The sequence below is a fragment of the Aythya ferina genome (genome assembly GCF_964211825.1).
Source record: "Aythya ferina genome assembly, chromosome: 8".
Classification (NCBI taxonomy): Eukaryota; Metazoa; Chordata; class Aves; order Anseriformes; family Anatidae; genus Aythya; species Aythya ferina.
In genome coordinates, this window is record NC_140304.1 from 27,077,286 (window position 1) to 27,098,053 (window position 20,768).

At 36.5% G+C, this 20,768-nt stretch overlaps 1 protein-coding gene across 9 annotated transcripts in view; it reads right to left on the bottom strand.

Annotated features, from left to right (window-relative positions):
• EPS15 (epidermal growth factor receptor pathway substrate 15) overlaps positions 1-20,768 on the bottom strand; it is a 45,447-nt gene that overhangs the window by 19,389 nt on the left and 5,290 nt on the right. For all 9 annotated transcript variants that reach the window (XM_084526950.1, XM_084526943.1, XM_084526944.1 and 6 more), the window contains exons 2-12: positions 18,279-18,320; positions 14,562-14,651; positions 14,165-14,212; positions 13,068-13,163; positions 12,573-12,638; positions 12,041-12,166; positions 11,548-11,607; positions 11,027-11,227; positions 9,272-9,417; positions 8,254-8,413; positions 4,612-4,697 (exon numbers count right to left, since the gene is read on the bottom strand). In XM_084526950.1, the coding sequence (XP_084383076.1) occupies positions 4,612-4,697; positions 8,254-8,413; positions 9,272-9,417; positions 11,027-11,227; positions 11,548-11,607; positions 12,041-12,166; positions 12,573-12,638; positions 13,068-13,163; positions 14,165-14,212; positions 14,562-14,651; positions 18,279-18,320 (1,121 nt within the window). The remainder of the gene's footprint in view (positions 1-4,611; positions 4,698-8,253; positions 8,414-9,271; positions 9,418-11,026; positions 11,228-11,547; positions 11,608-12,040; positions 12,167-12,572; positions 12,639-13,067; positions 13,164-14,164; positions 14,213-14,561; positions 14,652-18,278; positions 18,321-20,768) is intronic.

Below are 20,768 nucleotides of genomic sequence, written 5' to 3' on the forward strand. Positions count from 1 at the left end.
CAGAAGCCCACATAAGCGTTTTGCATAAAAAAAGATGCCTCTTCAGCCAACTGCACTTTAGTGATAAGAATGGCTCAAAAACGGAAGGGGGCGGGAGGGAGAAATCAATGAAATACTGTCTTCAGTGATCTCACTGTTGCTATGGAGCACTTGTCTAATGAAAACTGCTGGGAAAAGTGGGAGGGATTGCATCAGATTCCATCTGTTAACCCCTGCAAATACAGTAATTCCTACACTAACAGCAGCTAGAAAACATTTCCAGGAGGCCAACCTGGTGGATTATTAACCTTGACCATCATATTTTAGATGTATCTGTTGATAAATTCACTCAGAAGAAGAAAAGTTAGCTTGCCGTAATCAGAGTATGCTTAGGGGACTCCGCACATAGTTATTTGCTGTGTCATATCAAGTCTGTCCCTACAGACATTTATGCAAACTTAAACGTGACCGGTGATGACAGGGGAATTATCATCAATAAATTCTTGGCAGTCAGATAACAATAGCTTTATAAAGGAAAAAGCCACACTACTCAGAAGTGCTTGTTTAAAAGAAAGCATATGAGAATTAAGAGACTAAAGCATTACGCTTTACAGATTTAGCAACAGCTTTTCTATATAGATACCCACTTTTATAGATTGTTATTAAATTCTGACATATATTGAATAGAATTTGAGCAGTGATGACAGACCTAACATATCTAAATGAAGTACCACAAGGAAAAGCTATCAAATGATATTACTAATGCATATTAAAATTAAGGTAACTTTGTCTGTTAATAGCAGCAGATTGGTAAACAATCCAAAACAGTTAATTTTATTGTTTACTCTTCTCCAATAAGGAATAAGATATTTCTGTCCACCAAGTAAAGGGGGTATCTGCTCTGAGAAAGTTGTCTTTACTCAGGCTAAGCCATGGTTGTTTGCTGTTAAACCATACGCAATGGAAGATGAAAAAAACAGGTGTCACAGATGTTAATCTTTTCAGAGCAAATGCTTGTTTATTACTGTATATTATGTTCTACTATTGTTTGTCTCAGTATCCGATTAACTTGATTGCTGTGCCTAGAGGCAAGGCTTACATGGACAAGAAAACACAAGTTGCAGAGACACCGCAGAACAAGGCTAGTTATTTTGTTAAGTGTGAACCTTCCAGTTCCACATAACTTCTCACTCCGATTCATCAGAATGAAATCATCATGTAAATATGACACAGATCTGCCATTTCCATCAAAGCTATAGCACATTTCTCTAACAAACCAATATTTATTGCATAGTTTTACTTAGATATTTGAAGCATCACAGGGTTGAAAAAAATTCTGTTGATTTTTGCCTTCTGTAACTTTCCATAAACAAAAGGGCTCAATCTCAACAAAGCACTTCCACAGATCTAAACACAAGTCAAGTTGAAAAACGCCATCGAGCTCTCAGATGCTTATCAAGCACAGCAGGCATTCAGGCAGATTATTCCTAATTGAAGATAAAAGATTGAATAATTGATTAGGTAAAAACAAACAACAAATAGTTGTTTGGTTGTTTTTCCAGCCTGAGTATGAAAACTGAGCAGGAAATAAATGCCAGCAGGTGAGCATGACTTAATATACACTGTCACTCATCTATGTGAGGAGACTGCCAGAAATAAAGCTCACTTCCCTTCTATTTCAAGGGAAGTCAGGTACCTAAATCTTGCTATCTGGATGACCCTAAGCAAGCAACAGGCCATGACACCCACTCACAGCCAGCTTACACTGGCAAAATCTTAACACAAACAATGAATCGGAAAAAATCAAGTGAAAGAACTATTGTCAGTCAGCACAAGGACAGCTTAGGCAGTAGCCTCAGGCAGAGCAGAACAAATTGAGCATATATAGTCTAAAAAAAGTGTCTACCCTACCCACTCCCACTTGGAGCAATGTGTCTTTGTTTCAAAAATAATACCACAAACCTACTCAATTTACTAATTCTTCTGAATGCTTCTGTTTCTTTTACAAATTATCTACTATATGCCTGTAGGAACGCCCAGCAACTGAAAGAATCAAAAGCAGGCAACAAAATTGATTTATTGGCCGTGTAAGATTTCCTAGATCTTGACGTCCCATACCACAGCACTTGAAAACAAACAAAAATACCTGTGGTCTTGACAAAAACATTTGTAACCAACTTGAAGTCAATTTACGAAAGCAATACAATTTCCCTACATATCTTAATTGCAGTCAGGTCGAGAGACCCTTTTATCAAATAAATTAAAAAGGATTATTAAAAATTAAAAAACAAACACAACAAAAACAATACATGGTTTCTCTAATGCACATACACCATGATTTACAAAAGAAATAATATCAGTAACTCCAGAAGCTTTATAACAATTTGTGAATGGAGAAGTATTTATGAATGGGAGCCAGCATATTTGAAACATTTGTGATAGCTGACAACTGAGGAGGTCCTTGTCAGTAGCGGCATTTTTAAGCTACATAGGAAACAACCCTGGCCAGGCTTCGTGGAGGCTAACAATTAGAACCCACATTAGTTAAAAAGGCAGAAAAATATCAGAGTTCTTTTTCATAAAAAGTGATAGATAACTGCTCATAGAGCTGATAGTTTCATAGAGTTGATAGTAAAATTCTTACCACTAATTTGCTATGAAGCTGTAGCTTTTAAACAAAGTCTCGATGTGAACATATGGCAGGGAGAGGTTGCCCTGTTTTTCTAGAGACATTTTGCCATTTCTTCACTTTTCAGGGACTGACTTACCAGCTATGCAGTCCTTCTAACCTGATTTGTATTCAAGACAATGTAACTGCTGCTGTCCAACATGTGCGAAGGATGGCACCTCTGGTGAGGCATACCTAGTTAAGTTCAACCATTCACACTTTTAGAGCAATGTGGTATTGGTAAAGCTTGAAAGAATCCCACTCATTTGTGGGCTGTAGCTAGCTTTAAAGCACAAAACCAAAACAGGGTTTGCTGGGGGAAGAAAAAGGTTCTATGGCTCAAAAAAAAATATTAAGAACATCTGGTCTGGCCTCCCACAATGCTGATCAAAAAAGTTCACAAATAGCCTTCCAGAAATATAGTGCAACTGAAACGGAACTTTGAGGCCTTCCGAAGAAAACAGAACTGCTGACAGGTTCAAAACGATTCAGATTCCACAACTTCCCTAAACAAGTCATTCCCTGTACCAGAGGGGATTTACCCTCACTAAGAAGTATTCTGCATTTTTTCCTCATCTAATCCTAAACCTCGGTCTTCTTCATGTTATGTTTTTATTGAATTAGATTAAAAAGCTACTGGCCACCAGAAATTTTCCCACACACACTGATGAGCCACAAACACATCAATTCTGTATTTTGTTGTTCAGTCTCTCAAAAAGCTAAATTTTCAAAACATTGTCATTCTTTTGAAGAAATTCCTCTGGTTGTTCTTTTTGTTTGATTGTTTTAAATGTGCACTTCAAAAATAGACAATTTCTATTACTGGCTCTCAGAATTTCATTGGCTTGCATGTTAGGCTGCAAACACACATGGTAAAAAAACAATTTGAAAATTGACACTAGTGAGCATTTTCTCTCTAAGATAATATTGGCAAATATATATAGTTGTAAATCAAATTTTAGGTTAATAAATGTATGAATCCAAAATTGGTATTAATACTACTTAAGGAAGAACAGAGGAAACCAGAGCAGGGACAAGCCAGGAGGTAGTGGGAGTAAAAAGGAGTTGAAGCAAAAAACGTTTATCTATTTAGGAAACAGATTGTGCTTTGACACATCGCACAATTAATTCATTCCTACAAGTGACATGAGTAAGACACTCAGATTTCATCATGACAACGCACCTTAACTGACTGTTCTTGACAGAAGGAATTTACAGTAAATTTACAATAGTACCAAAAAATCACTGAAGAAAAATATCTGCTGTCTTGAGAGTATGACAGAGACTACACAGTATATATGAACTTGATTTTCTTAGTCACTTGAAATCATTATCCTAATTACCTTAGAAATAATTTTTGGAAACCAAAGGTCTGCAGACCTCTAATTAGAACGATTTTTCTCAGTACAACCATACAGAAGGGTAGGATTTACATCTTTATCCCCATCAAAATCCTAGCCAAGGTCCAAGTGCAAACTCTCATCTTGCCACTCTGTCTCTGTATTGTTCTTGAGCCTTCCTGTCTCACTTCCCTGCCTCCATTAAGAAAAAGCCCTTAGGATTCCCTCTATAAATCAAGACCTACATGTATAATGCCAATTTGTCATGGCTCCCACGCCCTACAGATCTGCTGTATGCTCATCTACTAATTAAGATGAGCAAGAGTATTTTGATCTCAGGATGCAAGAATATGCAGTTTCCTGAAACACCCAAAACACAAGACAGATCTTTCACTATCTCGCTGTTAATAAATGCACCCATCTGAGATAACAAAGAATTGAGGGGTTAAACAATATTAGAATAATTTTACAGACCTGCTACTATTGATTTTAGCAAAACAAACTACATTACCTTCTATTTTTTCCTCTTATGTATTTAGTTGGCTTAACAAAAACAAATAAACAAAAAAAAGTAAGCATAACAACTGAACCTGAGGCAACTGTAGCTATCCCTCCTTTACCTACCTCTGCAGATCTACTATTTCATTGTTTAATGTATCAAGTTCTTTAATTGCAGAAAAATCTGCTACAGAATTGAGTCCTTGAGTACCCTGAAAGATAAAGAAAACATACTGTTAGTTTATAGTTTATGCAGTCTGACAACTATCTTCACTTTAAAAAATAGCTTGCACTATCACAAGAAGTAACAACTGTTCGTAGCATTATTTTGCTAATCTTTAATCTTAAAAAAAATGTTAAAAACAGTCTAAATTAACAGAAAAAAATGCTAAATTAACAGGAAACACCATACATCAAACACATCTAGTAATTCAAACAGTTTATCTCCTGTAAACTCTTGAAAGCATGTCTTCCACAAAAGGACATTTCATCATACCAAAAAGTCTTAACTGTAAAATACATTTCACTTTAGAACTACAGCTTATTACCATTCATTTAAAACAGTTTAGTTTGTTTACTACTAATATACATATTTCTTCAACCCTGGTGATCCTCCTGTTGCAGAGTATAGACACTTCATTTGCAATGCTTTAAGTCGTATCTACGTAGGTTAACACAAATCTCCAGAGTACTGACAAACTTCAATAATACAAAGTCATAGCCCATGAGTTCTTATTTCCTTAGTATCTTTATAATAAGACAATTACTATGATACAAATTATTTCCATTTCAAAAAAGTATATATAAAAGACTACAGAACAAGTTCTGAAGACACAAATTAGCAAATACTGTAATTGTTCTAGTCTGCCTTACTACAACATGAACATATTTAGGAAGCCAGAGTCACTGTAACTGTGTTCTATAATACATTCACTCCTTGAAACTTTGAATAAAGTTAACCAGGACAAACACAAAGTTCAGAGGAAAGGCATATACATACAGTTAAGAGGCAGGTGATACCGCAAAAAGAAAAAAAATAAATAAAATAAAAGCCTAACTATATATTTTTTCAAGCCTATACTGGGGAAAAAAGTAACAAAGCTTTGGTCAACAAAAGACGTAACCAGTAAATCTGAGCACACAGCAGCAGAGAATATTATTCAGCAGAACTACACATTATTCATGCATATTTTACTAAAGCAAATGGCATGTGTTAAAAAAATACAGCTATTCTTAAACTGGTTAGTGTACAGCTTCTCAAACTGGCAAAACAGCTATGAAGTTCAATTCTATCCTGACAAAATCAGAGGAGTTTTGCTGAGTTGCTCATGGTGTTCTAACGAGGAAGTTTTTCTTTCTCCTAAGAAGGAGGAAGGAAAACTTGGTGGTATCAGCTACAACTACAAATTCTTTCTGTGCTTCTCGCTCTAGTCAATTGAAGAAATTCCACGCAATAATTCAAACTTCAACAAAACATAGTACAATCTCATCTTCAATTCTTCATAAGAACTTTAGGGAGAGAGGCAGTCCACAAAAGCCAAGTTTAGCTTTAATTTTACAAGTAGAAAAAAAAAAAAAAAAGACAGGAATTGGAATTACTTGCTGCCATTTACCACACTGCAACACCCATGCAAGCAACACTTCAGTTTTTAACTCAAAATAGCAATAAAAGTCAATTCCTGTCAAAATTCCAGAAAAGGAAATTGCATATAAAGTTAAATTTTATGGCTAGTAATACAAGCTCAAGTTTTGTGACTACAAACAGTTTTAGGTAAAGAAATGGCAACAAATACTAGACTGCTGCTCTGTTTCCAATTTATGGCATCTGCATTCAAGCTTCACAATTGAAATAAAAGTCATACTACTGTGGTAATGAAATTCTGTAAATAAACAAAACTTCAGAGAACAGAATTTGTATGCACGTATATTGCTGAACATCCACCAAGAAGGACAGCAAGTTAACTTTCCATACTTCAAAAATATAATGGATTACCATCATAGTTACTGATATTCCTGCTACTACTCTTATATAGGTGAGTCAGAAGAGGAAGCCTAAGTGTTTTTTTACTATTTAAGCCACACCACTTCAAGAAAACAAGCTAAAAATCTGTTTCTGCACACTGCTCTTATCCTTTGGTTCAGTTCTTGAACAATACTCTTGCAAAACAAGTTCTTTCATACCAACCAAGAGGGCAGCATCTCTTTGGAAAAACCTCAAAATGAGCTAAACCTCCAGCTCAATCTAGTAAAATTAATTCTTGCTGAGGATTTACAAAGCTAACTAGAAGGCATCTCTTACCTTCTTTCATAGTATTCTTACTCTTATGTTTTATGTTAGCAGTGCAAAACCACCGCAAAATTCAATTGACCTCTGTGACGACAACGTACATAGAGTAGCAGTAAACAATGCTGATCTCATCTAATGTGTTCTCACCACTACATTTTCTGAAATATAATCAGCAAAACCATGGGTATCAGTCCTAACGGAAACTGTCAACTGTCACACCGGGCTACTACTCTGTCATCACTTCCCCAGCAATTTCAATCGAGTAATACAAAGCATCTTCTCTTAAGTTTAAGCAGCACACATTGCCAACACGTAACAGCCACAGAAGTCCACCCCACAAATCATTTTCTGCACAGGAGCGAATTAAGGACACTATGGCAGTTCAGATTTGCAAAGCACCTTGGAATTCTTCCAGATGAGGAAAACTGGAAAACCAGCAATAATCTGAGACAGCAACATGTTGTGACACTTCAGAAAAGTGCTGTGCTATTTCAGTGATTATTTAAGAGTCTTAGAAGGATGTTCATTATTAAACCAACAGACAGTAAATATTAGAAAAGCAAAGATTCTCTAACCTTGAGAAAGCAGAGTTAACAAACTGACAGAATAATAAGGATGAAAAGCAGAGTGGTGCAGAATGGAAAAAACAGTCCAAACTAGAAAAGAGACATAGAAAGGAAAGCAAACATACAAAAAAGATTAGTAGAGTTGCAAATAAAGCAATTACTTTTTAAAAACAGAATGTAAAAAGAAATAAGATACCAGTTACAGAAACTCAAAAGTAGTGCCAAATTTTGAGTTTCTAATTTTTTTTCAGGTGTAGATTTCTCATTCTGTTCAAGAAAGTTGTAGAATTAGGTCAATGTTTTGCACAACCAAGAAAAGGTAACAAACGTAAGACTTTATGATGTGTAAAACAAGTAGGAATTTGCAATGACCTCTGTCATTCAGATAAATATAACTTGAACTGCTGAGGTATAGTCTACTGTTGGATTAAGATAGATGGCAATCAACAGGCTATGAAGACATTTAAACTATCTGTGAAGAATAAAATGGTGGATCATTTACTTTTAAAACTTTAAGTATTTAAACTTTATTCAGTTTTGAGACTTTTTCAAAAAGAGAAACGCAAAAGAGGTAATTGAGAACACATTAGGACAACAACATTAAACTCGTGCGTGTTACTTCAGATGCAAACTAAGATTTCTTTAGACAGGAAAAGAATTATTCTTTCAAAATAGAAAATAATGCTTTCTCAACATAAGATCTCTCCGCTTGGTTGGCAGGTGTAATAAATGACAGCTTCATTTCGAAACATGAATGGAGCAGTGTTTTGTCACTTCTTTGCAATCAAGACTTGTTTTGTTCCTGATATTATGATATACTTAGGTCTGCCAGTACTTGAGGTGTTTCCTGTGTAGTTTTTGAAATTAACCTTTTTTGTTTGAAATTTATACCGAATATGCCAAACCTGTCCTTACCTTCTGTAAACTGACATTTCTGTCTGAAGGTGGAATCATCTCTGGAGTCAGAGCCTGAGGTGGATCAATGCCCTTTGTTAATTTCTGATTGATTAAATAGAAAGCCAAAGCAAACTGTTCCTTTGAAAGCTTCCCGCAGTCCTTTATGTCACAGAGAGCCCTGGACAGAGATACACATGAAATAAATCATACAAGTTTCCTGTACTTGCTGTTATTTAGAAATGTAACAATTGCTACTGTGTGATCTCCTCCCCTAAAAAAAATGCAACACATAAGTACAGCATGGAAATAAATAGAAAACATTACACAAACATAGAATGCAAAGAGAAAGTGGTTGTGCAATTTCCACAGCTGTTACAGCAATTTTTCGTCTCGTAAAAGGCAGAATCAGGACTGAGTCATAATACCAGAATATTTGTAACTGAAGTTACTGCTGAACTAAAGCACTTCTCACAGCCAACACAAGTTTGTCTAATTTTTCTGACTTCCCTAAATAAAGTTATGCTAATCATGCCTTGAAAAAAATGACATTTTTCCTACCAGTGTCGTGAAATAGTTTATACATGTAGTGGGGAAAAATTTAGAAAAACACACCATCACACAGCGGGTGTCATTACTGACTATAACGAATGATAAACGAGTCACAGAGTTATATGGGCCATAAATCTTACATGCTAAGAATTTTACACAGATAATCCTCAGATGGCTAGTCGCTGTGCATCTGAATGCTGATACATTATGTTGCCTTAAATCAGGTATTCAGCTAAAGTGTAGTATTTGTTTGTAACCATCTGTTCAGGTTCTTTACCTCCTCCAGCTAGGAAATAACTCACAGCATAAACCTGTTCCTCACCCACCACTTCTGTCCATTACTAGAATCAAGTAAGTTACCACTGTTAATAAAGATGCCACGCTATCATATACAAAAATAACAGCTTCCACTTTTCATGAAAAGTGCTAGGAAAGAGCAAGAACCATGCCATCGTCTAAACAGCTGTCAAGGAAAAATAATCCCTACCAGATATGTGCAAGAAGAGCAGAAGGCAGTCCTGTCTTCAAGAATAGTTCTCTGGCTTCCACACCTGACACAAATCCATCCATGTCCTTGTCAGTTTTCACAAAGATCTCATCGTACTTCATTTTGTCTGCAGGCGATACAACCCACTGAGGGGAGGGAAGGGGGAAGGTAGAAGAGAGGGAAAAAAAAATAAATGCTAAGATAAAGACAGCTCTGTCAGATAGTTATATGCTTTCAAAGTTACATAACTCAAGGACTATAGCACATATTTAAAAAGTAGTATAGATGCCTAGTTTATGAACCAGTTTTACTGCCCAAAATAGTCCTGTACAGACATCCACATGCAACTCCAAAAGCAGAAGTATTTATAACAGTGAAACACCATGGATGATTGATACTGCTCCACCTCTTTGCCTATCCATTAGAAGTATTCCTTGAGGTCCATATCTCCTAGCACTGAGTTGTGCCCTCATCACTGTACTCAAAGCCCTGCTTCCAGGCTGGCTCCATCCATTTTATTCCTCTTTACAGCTGGAGAGCTTTAGCTGCAGGGACTGAAGAACTGGTCAAGCATGGAGTTAACAGTTGGGACGTTCTAAATTGTAGGTTTGAAGCTCTCATCAATGTAAAGATGGGAACTAGAGCCACAAGTCTTACTTCAGCAATTTTTCCAAATACCATACTATTTATTATACAGAGATAGGGTGTTTGTTTGTTTGTTTTTGAGTGAAAATGGCTTCAGCTGCTGCATAAGTGCATGCTTGTGGACGCTAATTAATTTCAGCGTATAAACACACAATATATGAATTCCAAATGGTACTGTACAAAAAACATACACCAAGACGCTGATCCAGAATGGCACTGCTTTGTAATATATATTGTACACGGGCTTATGTCAGTCAAGCAAACTGACAGATGAAAACCTTGGAACCTCCAGAATTAAGATGCTGATTTTTTTTTTATTGATCACTCAAATACAGGTGCCCAAATATCCAGGCAGCATCTTATGCATAAAGTACTACAGTTCTTACCTCAGATTCCCTTCTCAGTAATTTCTTCTTTTGAATATATACAGTAAATTATAATCCACTTGTAAAGACACGTTCCCAATTTCTGGATTCTGAAGTGACCAGGATTAAGTAAGATGCTTTTCTGGGTGAGTTAATTTTTTTAATCATTACATTTAGAACACCGGATCTCTGTATTTATGTGGATATGCCAGACCTTTAGTCTTCTTTTATCCATAGCTTTCATTTATCTATTCTGCTTCTCTATTCTGTTTTCATTAATAACTTTTTCAAACTACACTCATACACAACATATATGTACGTACACATGCATTAGTACAATTTGTTTTAAAAAGTGGCCATATTCAAATCAGTCTTCAGCCAGAACACTTACGTTCTGCCTAAGTGTATTTGGACTACATTCACAAACTGTTTCCTTAGTAATCTGACCTTTGGGTTGCACTTCATGTTTTGAAATAATTTATTTTTTAAATATCTGAAAAATCTTTACTAAATAATTCTTTTATCCAACCATTTATATTTGAAGGCATCTAAAAACAGTAGAAGATAAATTTTGTGCTATCCTTTCTCTTAACCTGGTTTTCCCATCAGCCTCCTCAACTTTATCAACAAATCAATAGGACAAGAAGGAAATTAAAATCGTATATCAAGACGCTTCACATAGGCAGACCTCAAAGCACAGCATTAAGAACAAATCTTTCAGCCCCAATTCACTTCAGAATTGTACCTGTGATAATGGTGTTTTGGCAGCTAAAATGCCTACAGGTGGCAAGGACTGATGTGAATCTTTGGTTGATGTTGAAGATGGAATTAATGGCATTGCTCCTGGAACACTAATGGGTTTTCTCTTGGATAGTGGCACCAAAGCTGCAGGCAAGGACATTGGCACTGGTTCTTTCTCCAACGCACAATACACCAAAAACATCGCCTGAACACAAAAACAAACCATGTGAATACTGGAGAAGGGGGGGACGACACTAGTTAAGACATAAATTTGTAGCATGTTTTCCATTATGTTTTCTGTTATGTTTCTCCTTTACAAGCCCCTTGAACAGAGTTGCAGCTTATTGTCTTCCGACCTGCATTTTTTATTACTACTTATTTTTGAGTCTCACATTAATTTAATACTAAGACTTGATTAAGGTTGTAAATAAAGGTAATAAATGAAACCATACAGGCAAAAGTTAACATACAACTCATCCATTTTAAACTTGTCATTAGACTTCCAAAATCCCAAGACATACTTACCACTGCAAACTCATCGCGATCCAACATTCCATCTCGGTCAATATCACTCAATTCCCACACCTACCAACCAAAAGCAGAATATAGGGATTTTTGCCAGAACTGTACTGTTTGCCTATTTACAACCTCAATAAAAACAAATGTGAGAACAGCACATCCAAGTATATCCAAAGTTCTATTAATCTAACAGCATTAGTTTTCAGTGAGCAATATACATTCACAGAAACCATGCAAAGGAAGAGAATCTGAAGATGGAGACAGAGTGTGCTAATGACACCCTGTCCTAAACAAAGTGTTAAAGCATACACAAAACTGGTACATTAACAGTAAGATGCAGTCTCTATCAGAATATCAAAGATTATTTTTGCATTTTCTCACTCTGTAAGACAGTAGTTACAAGTTAGGTGCATTACTACAAACAGTCTGAAAAACAGACAATGCTGAGTGTTGCATAGTCATCATCTGCAAATTAATGATTAATTAAAAAGATTCTTACTCGTCCTAAGATATCCACTGGCAGTTTTGAGTTAAGGAGTACAGGTTTCACCTTATCCCCTGACAATAGTCCATTAATGGGATTTAGGCTGTCAAAAATAGCATCGTACTTGGCCTTGTCTTCCAGCTGCAGGAACAGAAGAAAAATACTAATTATGGAAACAATCACTCACAGTTTAAGAAGCACTCGTTATTTCAGAAGTAGTAAGCTTTTTTTTTTTGACAGATTTTTTTTCTGTATTTTCTTTTGAGTCATAGGCTCACACAACACCCGCTGAGATTTAGTCTTTCACTTATTTTCATAGCTTCAGGTAACTATTCTGAATAAATCAGATTTTTCCCAAGGTTTCCCAAGTGTCATTCCCTTCCCCTCACCCAATCAAATCAGGTCTACTAGACCAATTACAGATTTGACAGAAATGGCAATTTGTCATACTTTGTGAACTATAGTTACCAGCATCATATTTTTCTCAAGATTTGTTTGCTTGCAAACCACATCATAGTTCTAGATCACAAACCAATATTGTATTTACCTTAACAGCCCATGGTACGTCACTTGATGCTGTTGCATTGAGTAGCAAAGGACTGCTAGTATCAGTCTAATGAAAAAAAAAAAAAAAAAAACAGGAAAAAAAACACATCAGAAGAGAACTGGTTCTGACCTTTCAAAATAACTCCCTTATTTGAGAAGTGACTGCTTCTCAAAGTCTGTACTGCATTTTAGTCACCCATATCTTAAGTGAAGGATACCAAAACTTAGAATAAGAAATTTAAAAAGTTTTTTCCATTAAGGAAAACACTAATAGAACAAATACCATATATATTCTAATTTTACACAATTATATGTTTAAGTCCCTGACCAGAACACATAGCACCTTACTCTAATTCTGGATTGTCCTGTTTTCCCCTGCCCTACAACATCACTTCCAAAAATATTTGGTATTTATACTAAACCCTAATTGTTATCTTCAAAGCAGTTCTTATTAATGAGTTAATATGATCATTTAAAATAAATACATCAGTCTTACAAATCTTGGTGGAGGAACAGGCAAATTAAGACTACTCAGGGAAACATCCAATCCATTCTGCGCGCATGCTACAAGTCGTAAAGCCACAAAGAACTCCTACAGGAAAAAAAAAAAAAAAAAAAGGTGAAAATTTTGTTACATTAAAACACACAAGTTTATGAAGAGTTAGGAGTTTTTCTAGTATCGTTATGTATACAAGGGCCACAAAGGGCTGGGGGGAAGGAGGAGTGGTATGTGTCACAAAATGACAGTGAGCAGCAGTCAAAAACTGATTAATTCTTCCGGCGAAGTAAAGCTTGTAATTACTAGCTCCAAGCATTTAGTAGGTTCCTGGCTAGTGTAATCAGCTCTCCACACTATGTTCTTCTATGACAGAGCGGTGAAATTTGAAGTAGCAATTACAGCTGTTTATCTTGAAGGAACTGAGCTAATCTCAAAGGTGACAGCTGACAGAGGAGGAGGAAAGAAACATACAGCATACAAGAAAGGTGAACTCAAGTAGAAGGCTAATGAAAGATTTGTTTAATAGATGCTACAATCATCTTTTCCTACCATGGAACAAAGCAGCTAGCTCTCTGCAGGCCATTATTTAAGTAACTGTGCTTCAAACCATCAAACAGAAACATCACATCAGAGCTTTTCAGTAGATCACACCGCATGCACCACTGATATGTAAGTCTGACTGACACTGCTCATAGCTGCAGCTTTGAAAGAACAGCTCCAAACAGAATGAACTGATGTGAAACCCACCAAAACTAGATCAAGAAAAATTTTGAAGATTTTACTAGAATTTTAATTTTGGCATTACATTCCCCCCCAAGATTCAGAGGAAAAGTTACCTTAATACAGACCATTAGACCTTAAGTTACTCCTCAGTGGTACTGCACAGCTACGTAACAGCTCATTTTGTGACTTCAAGAGAAATAAATGAGGTAGCTGAAGGCTGCTTAATTTATTGTAGCTTACAATGAAATGGGGAGTACATACCTGAAAAGAATCCCACTATAAAAACTGCTTTCCTGAACCAGAAATGTTAATGTTTATATTTTTTTTCTAGATTTGCTAATGCATAGAGTAACTTCATCATAAAACCGTACCTGTTTGTTCAGGATTCCTTTGCCATCAGTATCAGCTAAGTCCCAAATCTAGAACATAAAAACAATATTCACAAAGATGTTCTACAACACTGAAAGGAATCTGGCAAGTTCTCACTCAATTTAACGATGATATAATTCTTGGATGAAAGTTTAGTTCTTAACTTCCATGATAGAAGTTACTTATGGTGACAAATTTAAATATTGCTTTAATTTCCATCACAAACAACATACACATTGCAATAAGCAGAGCTGCTCAAGTTTGAAAGGGTTAGATAGCACAACTGAAAACACGTTAGGGAAGTTCATGTATCCTGTGCTACCACTCTAAGTATTTTAATTTATAAAGGATACTAACTAAAGCAAGAGACAGCAGAGTTAAACAATTGTCATTAAATACCTTTCCAAGTACCAAATCTGTCAATCCAGACTTTTTCAAGAAAACAGCTGCATCAGAAGCTAACACTCTTCCAGTATTGGCAGAGTCAACCTAGGAGCAGAAAACAATTCATATCACAAAACAGCTTTGTAGATTAAAAATATAGATAATCTTCAAAAGCAGTCTTCCTATCCACGAAGAACTGAAACTATGTAGAATTTGAGACGTGATAAACATTTCAAAGGACAGAAAAGAAGCAAGAGAGAATGTTTTCTACACTTCCTAGAGAGGAAGAAACAGAACCAAAATTGAAATTGTACCAATAAATCTATGTGCATGGAAAACTGAAGGACATGCTAGTAACTTAACCCCAGCATTACATTTGCTGGTACCCCCTTCTGAAGCCCATTGGTTTTTAAGTGCTTGCTGACCACTGAGTCATCACGGCTGTCTTTGGATTAGCCTGAGAATAACTAGCGTGAATGATGCTTCACACAGAACAGCAAGACTGAGTACATACAGCAGAACACTTGGTGATAATGCAAAGCCATCACCTACAGCCCCACAGATTTCTTTAAACAAAGCCTATATTCAATATTATGTTTCAAACAAAAATCCAATTTTCAAAGTTCACGCATGAGGTGCTCAAAGCAAACACCTCCCGAATATGTGTTTAGAACTAGAAAGCAAAAGACTTGCAGAGAATTTATTATTTGCAAAGTACGCTGAAGTGGATAAAGATTGAAGATTGTCTTCTCTGCTTCTAAAATACATCAAAAAACTCCAAAAGCATTCCTGAAAACATTATTTAATAGGTTTGAAACAAAAGATGTTTTCACTCTCACAGCTAATATGGCTGATTAGGAGAGGTTGTTAATTAGTTGTAAATCATTTGTTTCAGTTTGTGTGGGAGAGCTGTTCATAATATAGGCAAGGAGTTGCCAAGTCACTGCAACAAGTCCCATTTTCAGTTAGAGGAGCCCATCTTTCACATAAGCCAAGTACTCTTAGCATCCACTCAGAAAACCTTTAACCTAGGATTTTTCTTAGCTTTCAAGAAAGTCAGAGCAATACAATATCATCTGTGTTTATTTTTAATTTCCTAACTTCCAACCCAAAGGAAGGAGATTTTGAGGGATTTAAGCAAGCTTCTTACTTAATCTGATGTGGATACAGTTTCTTTTCTGTTCAAATAATTCCTTAAAATGAAGGTGGTAGGGTTTTTTTTGTTAAAAAAAAAAAAAGTCTGATTTCCATTTCTTAACAAACTATTGACTCCTGTATGCTGGGATGGAGGTACTTACGAAGTATTAAAATAATGCAGAAAATTGGCTTATGCTTGACCATTGCACTGAGCAGATTGCTGGTATTTATCAGCTTGGTACAGCTTTCTTCCCACCCCAGTGTGCAAAAGGCAGGAGTTGTTTTTTTCATAGCTGTATCAGCCAACAACTACCTTGCTGCAAATTGTCTTTTATGGGGCCAGAAATGATTAAAACTTTAAAATGTACGTGACCTCTTTAGGTCACAAGGTAACAGTGAAAAGTATTTCAATTCAGACTCATCAAGAATTCAGCAGCAGCTCAGGCATACTGCTTACCTGTTACAATGCAGCACAAATAACTGCCTGCTAATTTATCATACATATTTAAACGTATCCTTTAACCTCATGCTGTTTTGAGCATCAGTCTAGGTATGGTCAAGCAAAAAAAGGAAAACCAAGAACTTATTCAAAAGAGAAATATCCCTATTGAGAGGTTAAGGTTTCAACCGCATTCTAAGTACAAAGCCCAGGATTTAATTGCCATTTCACAATACACATTATGTAAAATGAATGACTAACTCTGTGACAGAACTGGCAGAGTACTAAGCATCAGAGCTATTTCAGGTGATGAATTTATTCTCAATTTGTATGGAATGCTCTTAGGTGCTTCTGGTATGAAAGAAGCAAGACATGCTCTGCTACTACTGGAAGACAGAGGGAAATGTCTTTCTCACATGGCTATTCTGAAAAGCTGACATATCCTTATAAAAGAGGGAGAAGGAAAAAGTTATCTAGTGCAACTGGAAGTGTTTAGACATAGTACATTCCAAAGCTACTCTTTAGGAAAAACGCTTGCAGAAAAAGCATTTGGCTGAGCAAGTCAGAAGACTAATCCCACGGAAAACAAATCCACTGGCACAATATAACGAACAGTAACATCAGGTTCAAGGAATCCCCGTGACCGTACGCTGCCAGACAAACAAACAGTGCTCTGATTTCATCAGGCTGTGTAAGCCAATGAATGCAAAATGTTAAGTGACTTCAGAACCAGGATCACACCTGTGCTGAAATTCACTTTCTGTACCCATCTTTTGGTTTCACATGTCAATGGTTAAACAATTGCAATTAAGTGGAAGAGACAGACAAGTTATGTGACAAAGATTATGCAAGGCAGTGACACAGTCAGTAGCATTGGGCTAGGAAACCTAACATGGAGAAAGGCGAGTTTCTTGCCTTGTGACCTTGTAACACTCACCACAACATGGGATTCTCTAAAGGACTTTAATTCCTAGGGACAGATACACAGCAGATTTGTTCATCAAATTGAAAGACAATTTTGCGAGGGTGATACTGTCTCCTTCAACCTTCAGGAGCCATCCCAGCTTCAATCAAGGTAAACTCTCTCTTACTGTTAAGCAATTTCAAAACTGCTACTCCCATTTAGTGGAGAAAAATCCTTAAAGTAAGAGCTCAAACTTTTGAGACATCACAGGCTGATCCAGTTTTATGCACTTGAGAAACGGATTAATCCTCTAAGCACAATCCAAAAAGAGTGTTGATAGGAATCACGGTTTTCTTTCTTCCCTAGCAGAGCAGCTTGCATTCTAGTGTTGATAACCAAAAGAAGTTCTTAAATAAAAAGGTCATTATATGCACTATATCCTGTCTTACAACAAACCGACAGGAACATTATCAGTTGCACAAAAGGAGAAAAAGCATCCTACTAGGTTTCTTCTGAGGTTCGATAGCTATTGAAGTCTTTATATATACAGGCATATTTTTTATATAATTCATTTAGGCGTTTCTTTAAACGTTATCATATATGTCATTACATAATTAGATGTTCAGAATACAAAATATTCATGTAATATAGTAGCTTAAATGGCCTTCTTTCCAAAAAGCTATATTTATACAAATTAGTACACCTTACTGTTGCAGGATCTAACTATAACAGATAAGCAATGAATAAAATTCCCACGTCAGAAGATTTATCTGTTGAGGGGAGCTGCAAGAACTACACATTCATTTCAGCATTCAGTGGCCTTCCAACCAAAGTTCACCCCTTACAGCAACTGGTAAGAACCTTGGGGCGTACTTTAAAAGAGACTCAAGTCTGACATAAACCTATCAGGACCGCAAATACAAGAACACCAGCTTCATTTGTACAAAGGAAAAGGAAAAAAAAACATATCCCCACAGTATTTAGCAAGGATATACTCCATTCCAACAGCTAACAGTCTGGTATAACTGTAAAGTAATGGATGTCACACACACAGCAGTTTGCTAACACATTAAGTCATCTTATAACTACATTTATACTGATATAGCTCAGACCCAAGCGTTAGTTACTACAAAAATATATTGTGAAGTGTTTGCCTTGGAATTCAGTCATTTACACACTGCTAGCCATGCTGAAGTCTAGCATGGAATAATATTCTGTACAAATTTCATTTTCTCAACAAGAATATACATACCTGTCGGTAGAATTTCTCATACACAGGATTTGCACTTGACAGCTATACAAAAAAAAAAAAAGATAGAATTAACCATAAAATCCATACTTCAACTGTCTTCAACCTATATAGCTAAAGTTAGAAAACACTTTTTCTGGTCTTCAGGGAAACATGAAGCATTTATATAATTCTATTCTGCAAAACGATTAGGACTATGACTGCTCTTTATACAGTAACTTTTAGAAGACTTCTTTTCTGGAGGCAGCAATACTAACCGCTATCAGATTACTATCAGACGGGTCAGCAGGCTAGGCAGTACGAGACAGCAATTCCTGAGTGACATCAAATACAGACAAACGAGAAGAAACCTGAAGTGACACAGTCTAGGAAGTGCTCACTAATAAATACAAAGCCAGTTTTATTTCATTATCTACTACGTCATTCTTTAGAATTTAGTGCCATACACAACTAGTCTGCAAAATTTGCAGATACCCAAATTAGTTGGATTGACAAGTAAATCCAAATCAATGATGCCAAAAAAATATATGTTTTAAGGTCTTTTTTTTTTTTTTTTCCAGTTTGAATCATTGCCAGAGATCACTTCTGCCTTAAATCCGCTGCCACCTACCAGACACTTAGCGTTCACCTAAACTTAGGAGAACAAAGATAAAATGCCATCTTTGGTAAAGGCTTTTTTTTTTTTTTTTTTTAAATTGAACCATTCTTAGAAACTCTATTCAGCCAAACAAACAAACAAAAAGCCTGAAACCACAAAGAAGTTAGTAAACTAGTATCTGTTCCTGTACCAAGGACCTTTGGTCAAGAGATTCCCCAAAAGTGTACTGATAGGGTTCCCTCACTTTCCCTGAAGTAAGAGGCACAAAATTAGATACTGCTTTCATGAAGTACACGCTGCATGAATTGTGTATTGTGTGCATGACTGGGTGCATTTATGCAGAGGGTGAGCCTAGAATCATTGCAATGGGGGTGCCGTTGCAAGCCCAGTTGGAAAACATAAGCACAACAAAAGTTAGAGTGAATTCCATGTCATAAAAAATTTATTTTGAATATGATCCAAAAAACTAGAATTTTCCTGCCCCTTAAGGGGAATGTGATCTTAAAGCTCTGGCTCACACGCACAGACCTTTGCAGAAACTGAATCCAAACAAGGTAGCTTCTCCTGGTTTAAAGTTTAGAAATTTGCATTGAAAGACGGAAACCAAAAATACGCTAGGCTCTGCCAATCACAGAGCTAGAGAAAAGGCTTCACCACAGCACATGTAAATTGCAACTATTTAAATACAAACACATGTTTTCCTATAACAGCAGCTAATGAAGCTGCCAGACTTCCACACATGCTGATTATCAAAGAACATTTATTGAGAAAAAATATTTACTGGGAAACTTTGGTTTCAGAAACTATTTAGAAATGGGGGGTTTTAGTGTGATCCTGTTCAAGTGCAGGAAGCGTGCTGTATTATATCTAGCTCACGAGGCAGATGGCAGAATAGCTAGATATAACAGCAGCACCTGCTTTCAGATCTTTAAACCTGAATATTCAGCAAGAACGCTGCCCCAGAGGCACTCCGTTTCTAAGAGCCTTGCAGCATTGCTTGGTCTCTACTTTTGGGGGTTTTTGTTTACTTCTTTGGGGTCACGGTGGTAACAAAATTCCACATGCTGGGAAACCGCCATCAGTACCCAAAGGTTTATTGTTTCAGCCACCACCTAGGCAGGCATTTACATACCCCTCAAACCAGCCTGACGAAATACATTCACGCTTTGCCAGACCTGACCACTGCAGCACCAACACACCACCACTTTCTGTCACTTTCCAGCGTGCCCCAAAGCACACTTATATTTACTAAATGACAAATGCTCTGCTTACCAGCTCAGCTACAACTTCCGTGGCAATCTAGAGGAGCACCTCTCCTGAACATTCAGATATTTCCTAAGTTCATTAATTCATTGTAATGTAACAGCATAGACACAGAATCAAATTAAAGCTACGACCAAAATAACTGGAGCAACGTTGGCCAGCACACACCCTCGAAGCGTCAATCCATCATCCCTCTTGCCCAATATCCCCCTTTGTTCAGCCAAATGTTTCATTCTTACAGCCAGACCTATCACTGTCACTCCTGGAAATATCGAGTCCTGCCACGAAAACACTAAGTGCAAAACAATCTCTTCATTCAGCGCTTGGAGCACAGGCCAGCAATTCTTGTTGATTTCATTAATGTGTCCAATACTCATTTGACCATCAGTATCGCTGTAATAACTGGAATTTCCTGTGACGACAAATAGAATAATAGTAACAAAAAAATTCCCAGACTATTTTTTTTTTTTTTTTTACTAGTTACAGACTTCTTTTTCCTGCGAAGTATAAAGTAAAAGATATAAATGTCTGGGATATTCTTGATCTTCTGAGAGAAGAAGAAAAACGCTGCTCTACACCCTCTAAAGCGCTGCTGTAAGATTTTCTAGTCAGCGTTCTTTTTGTGGGATTTA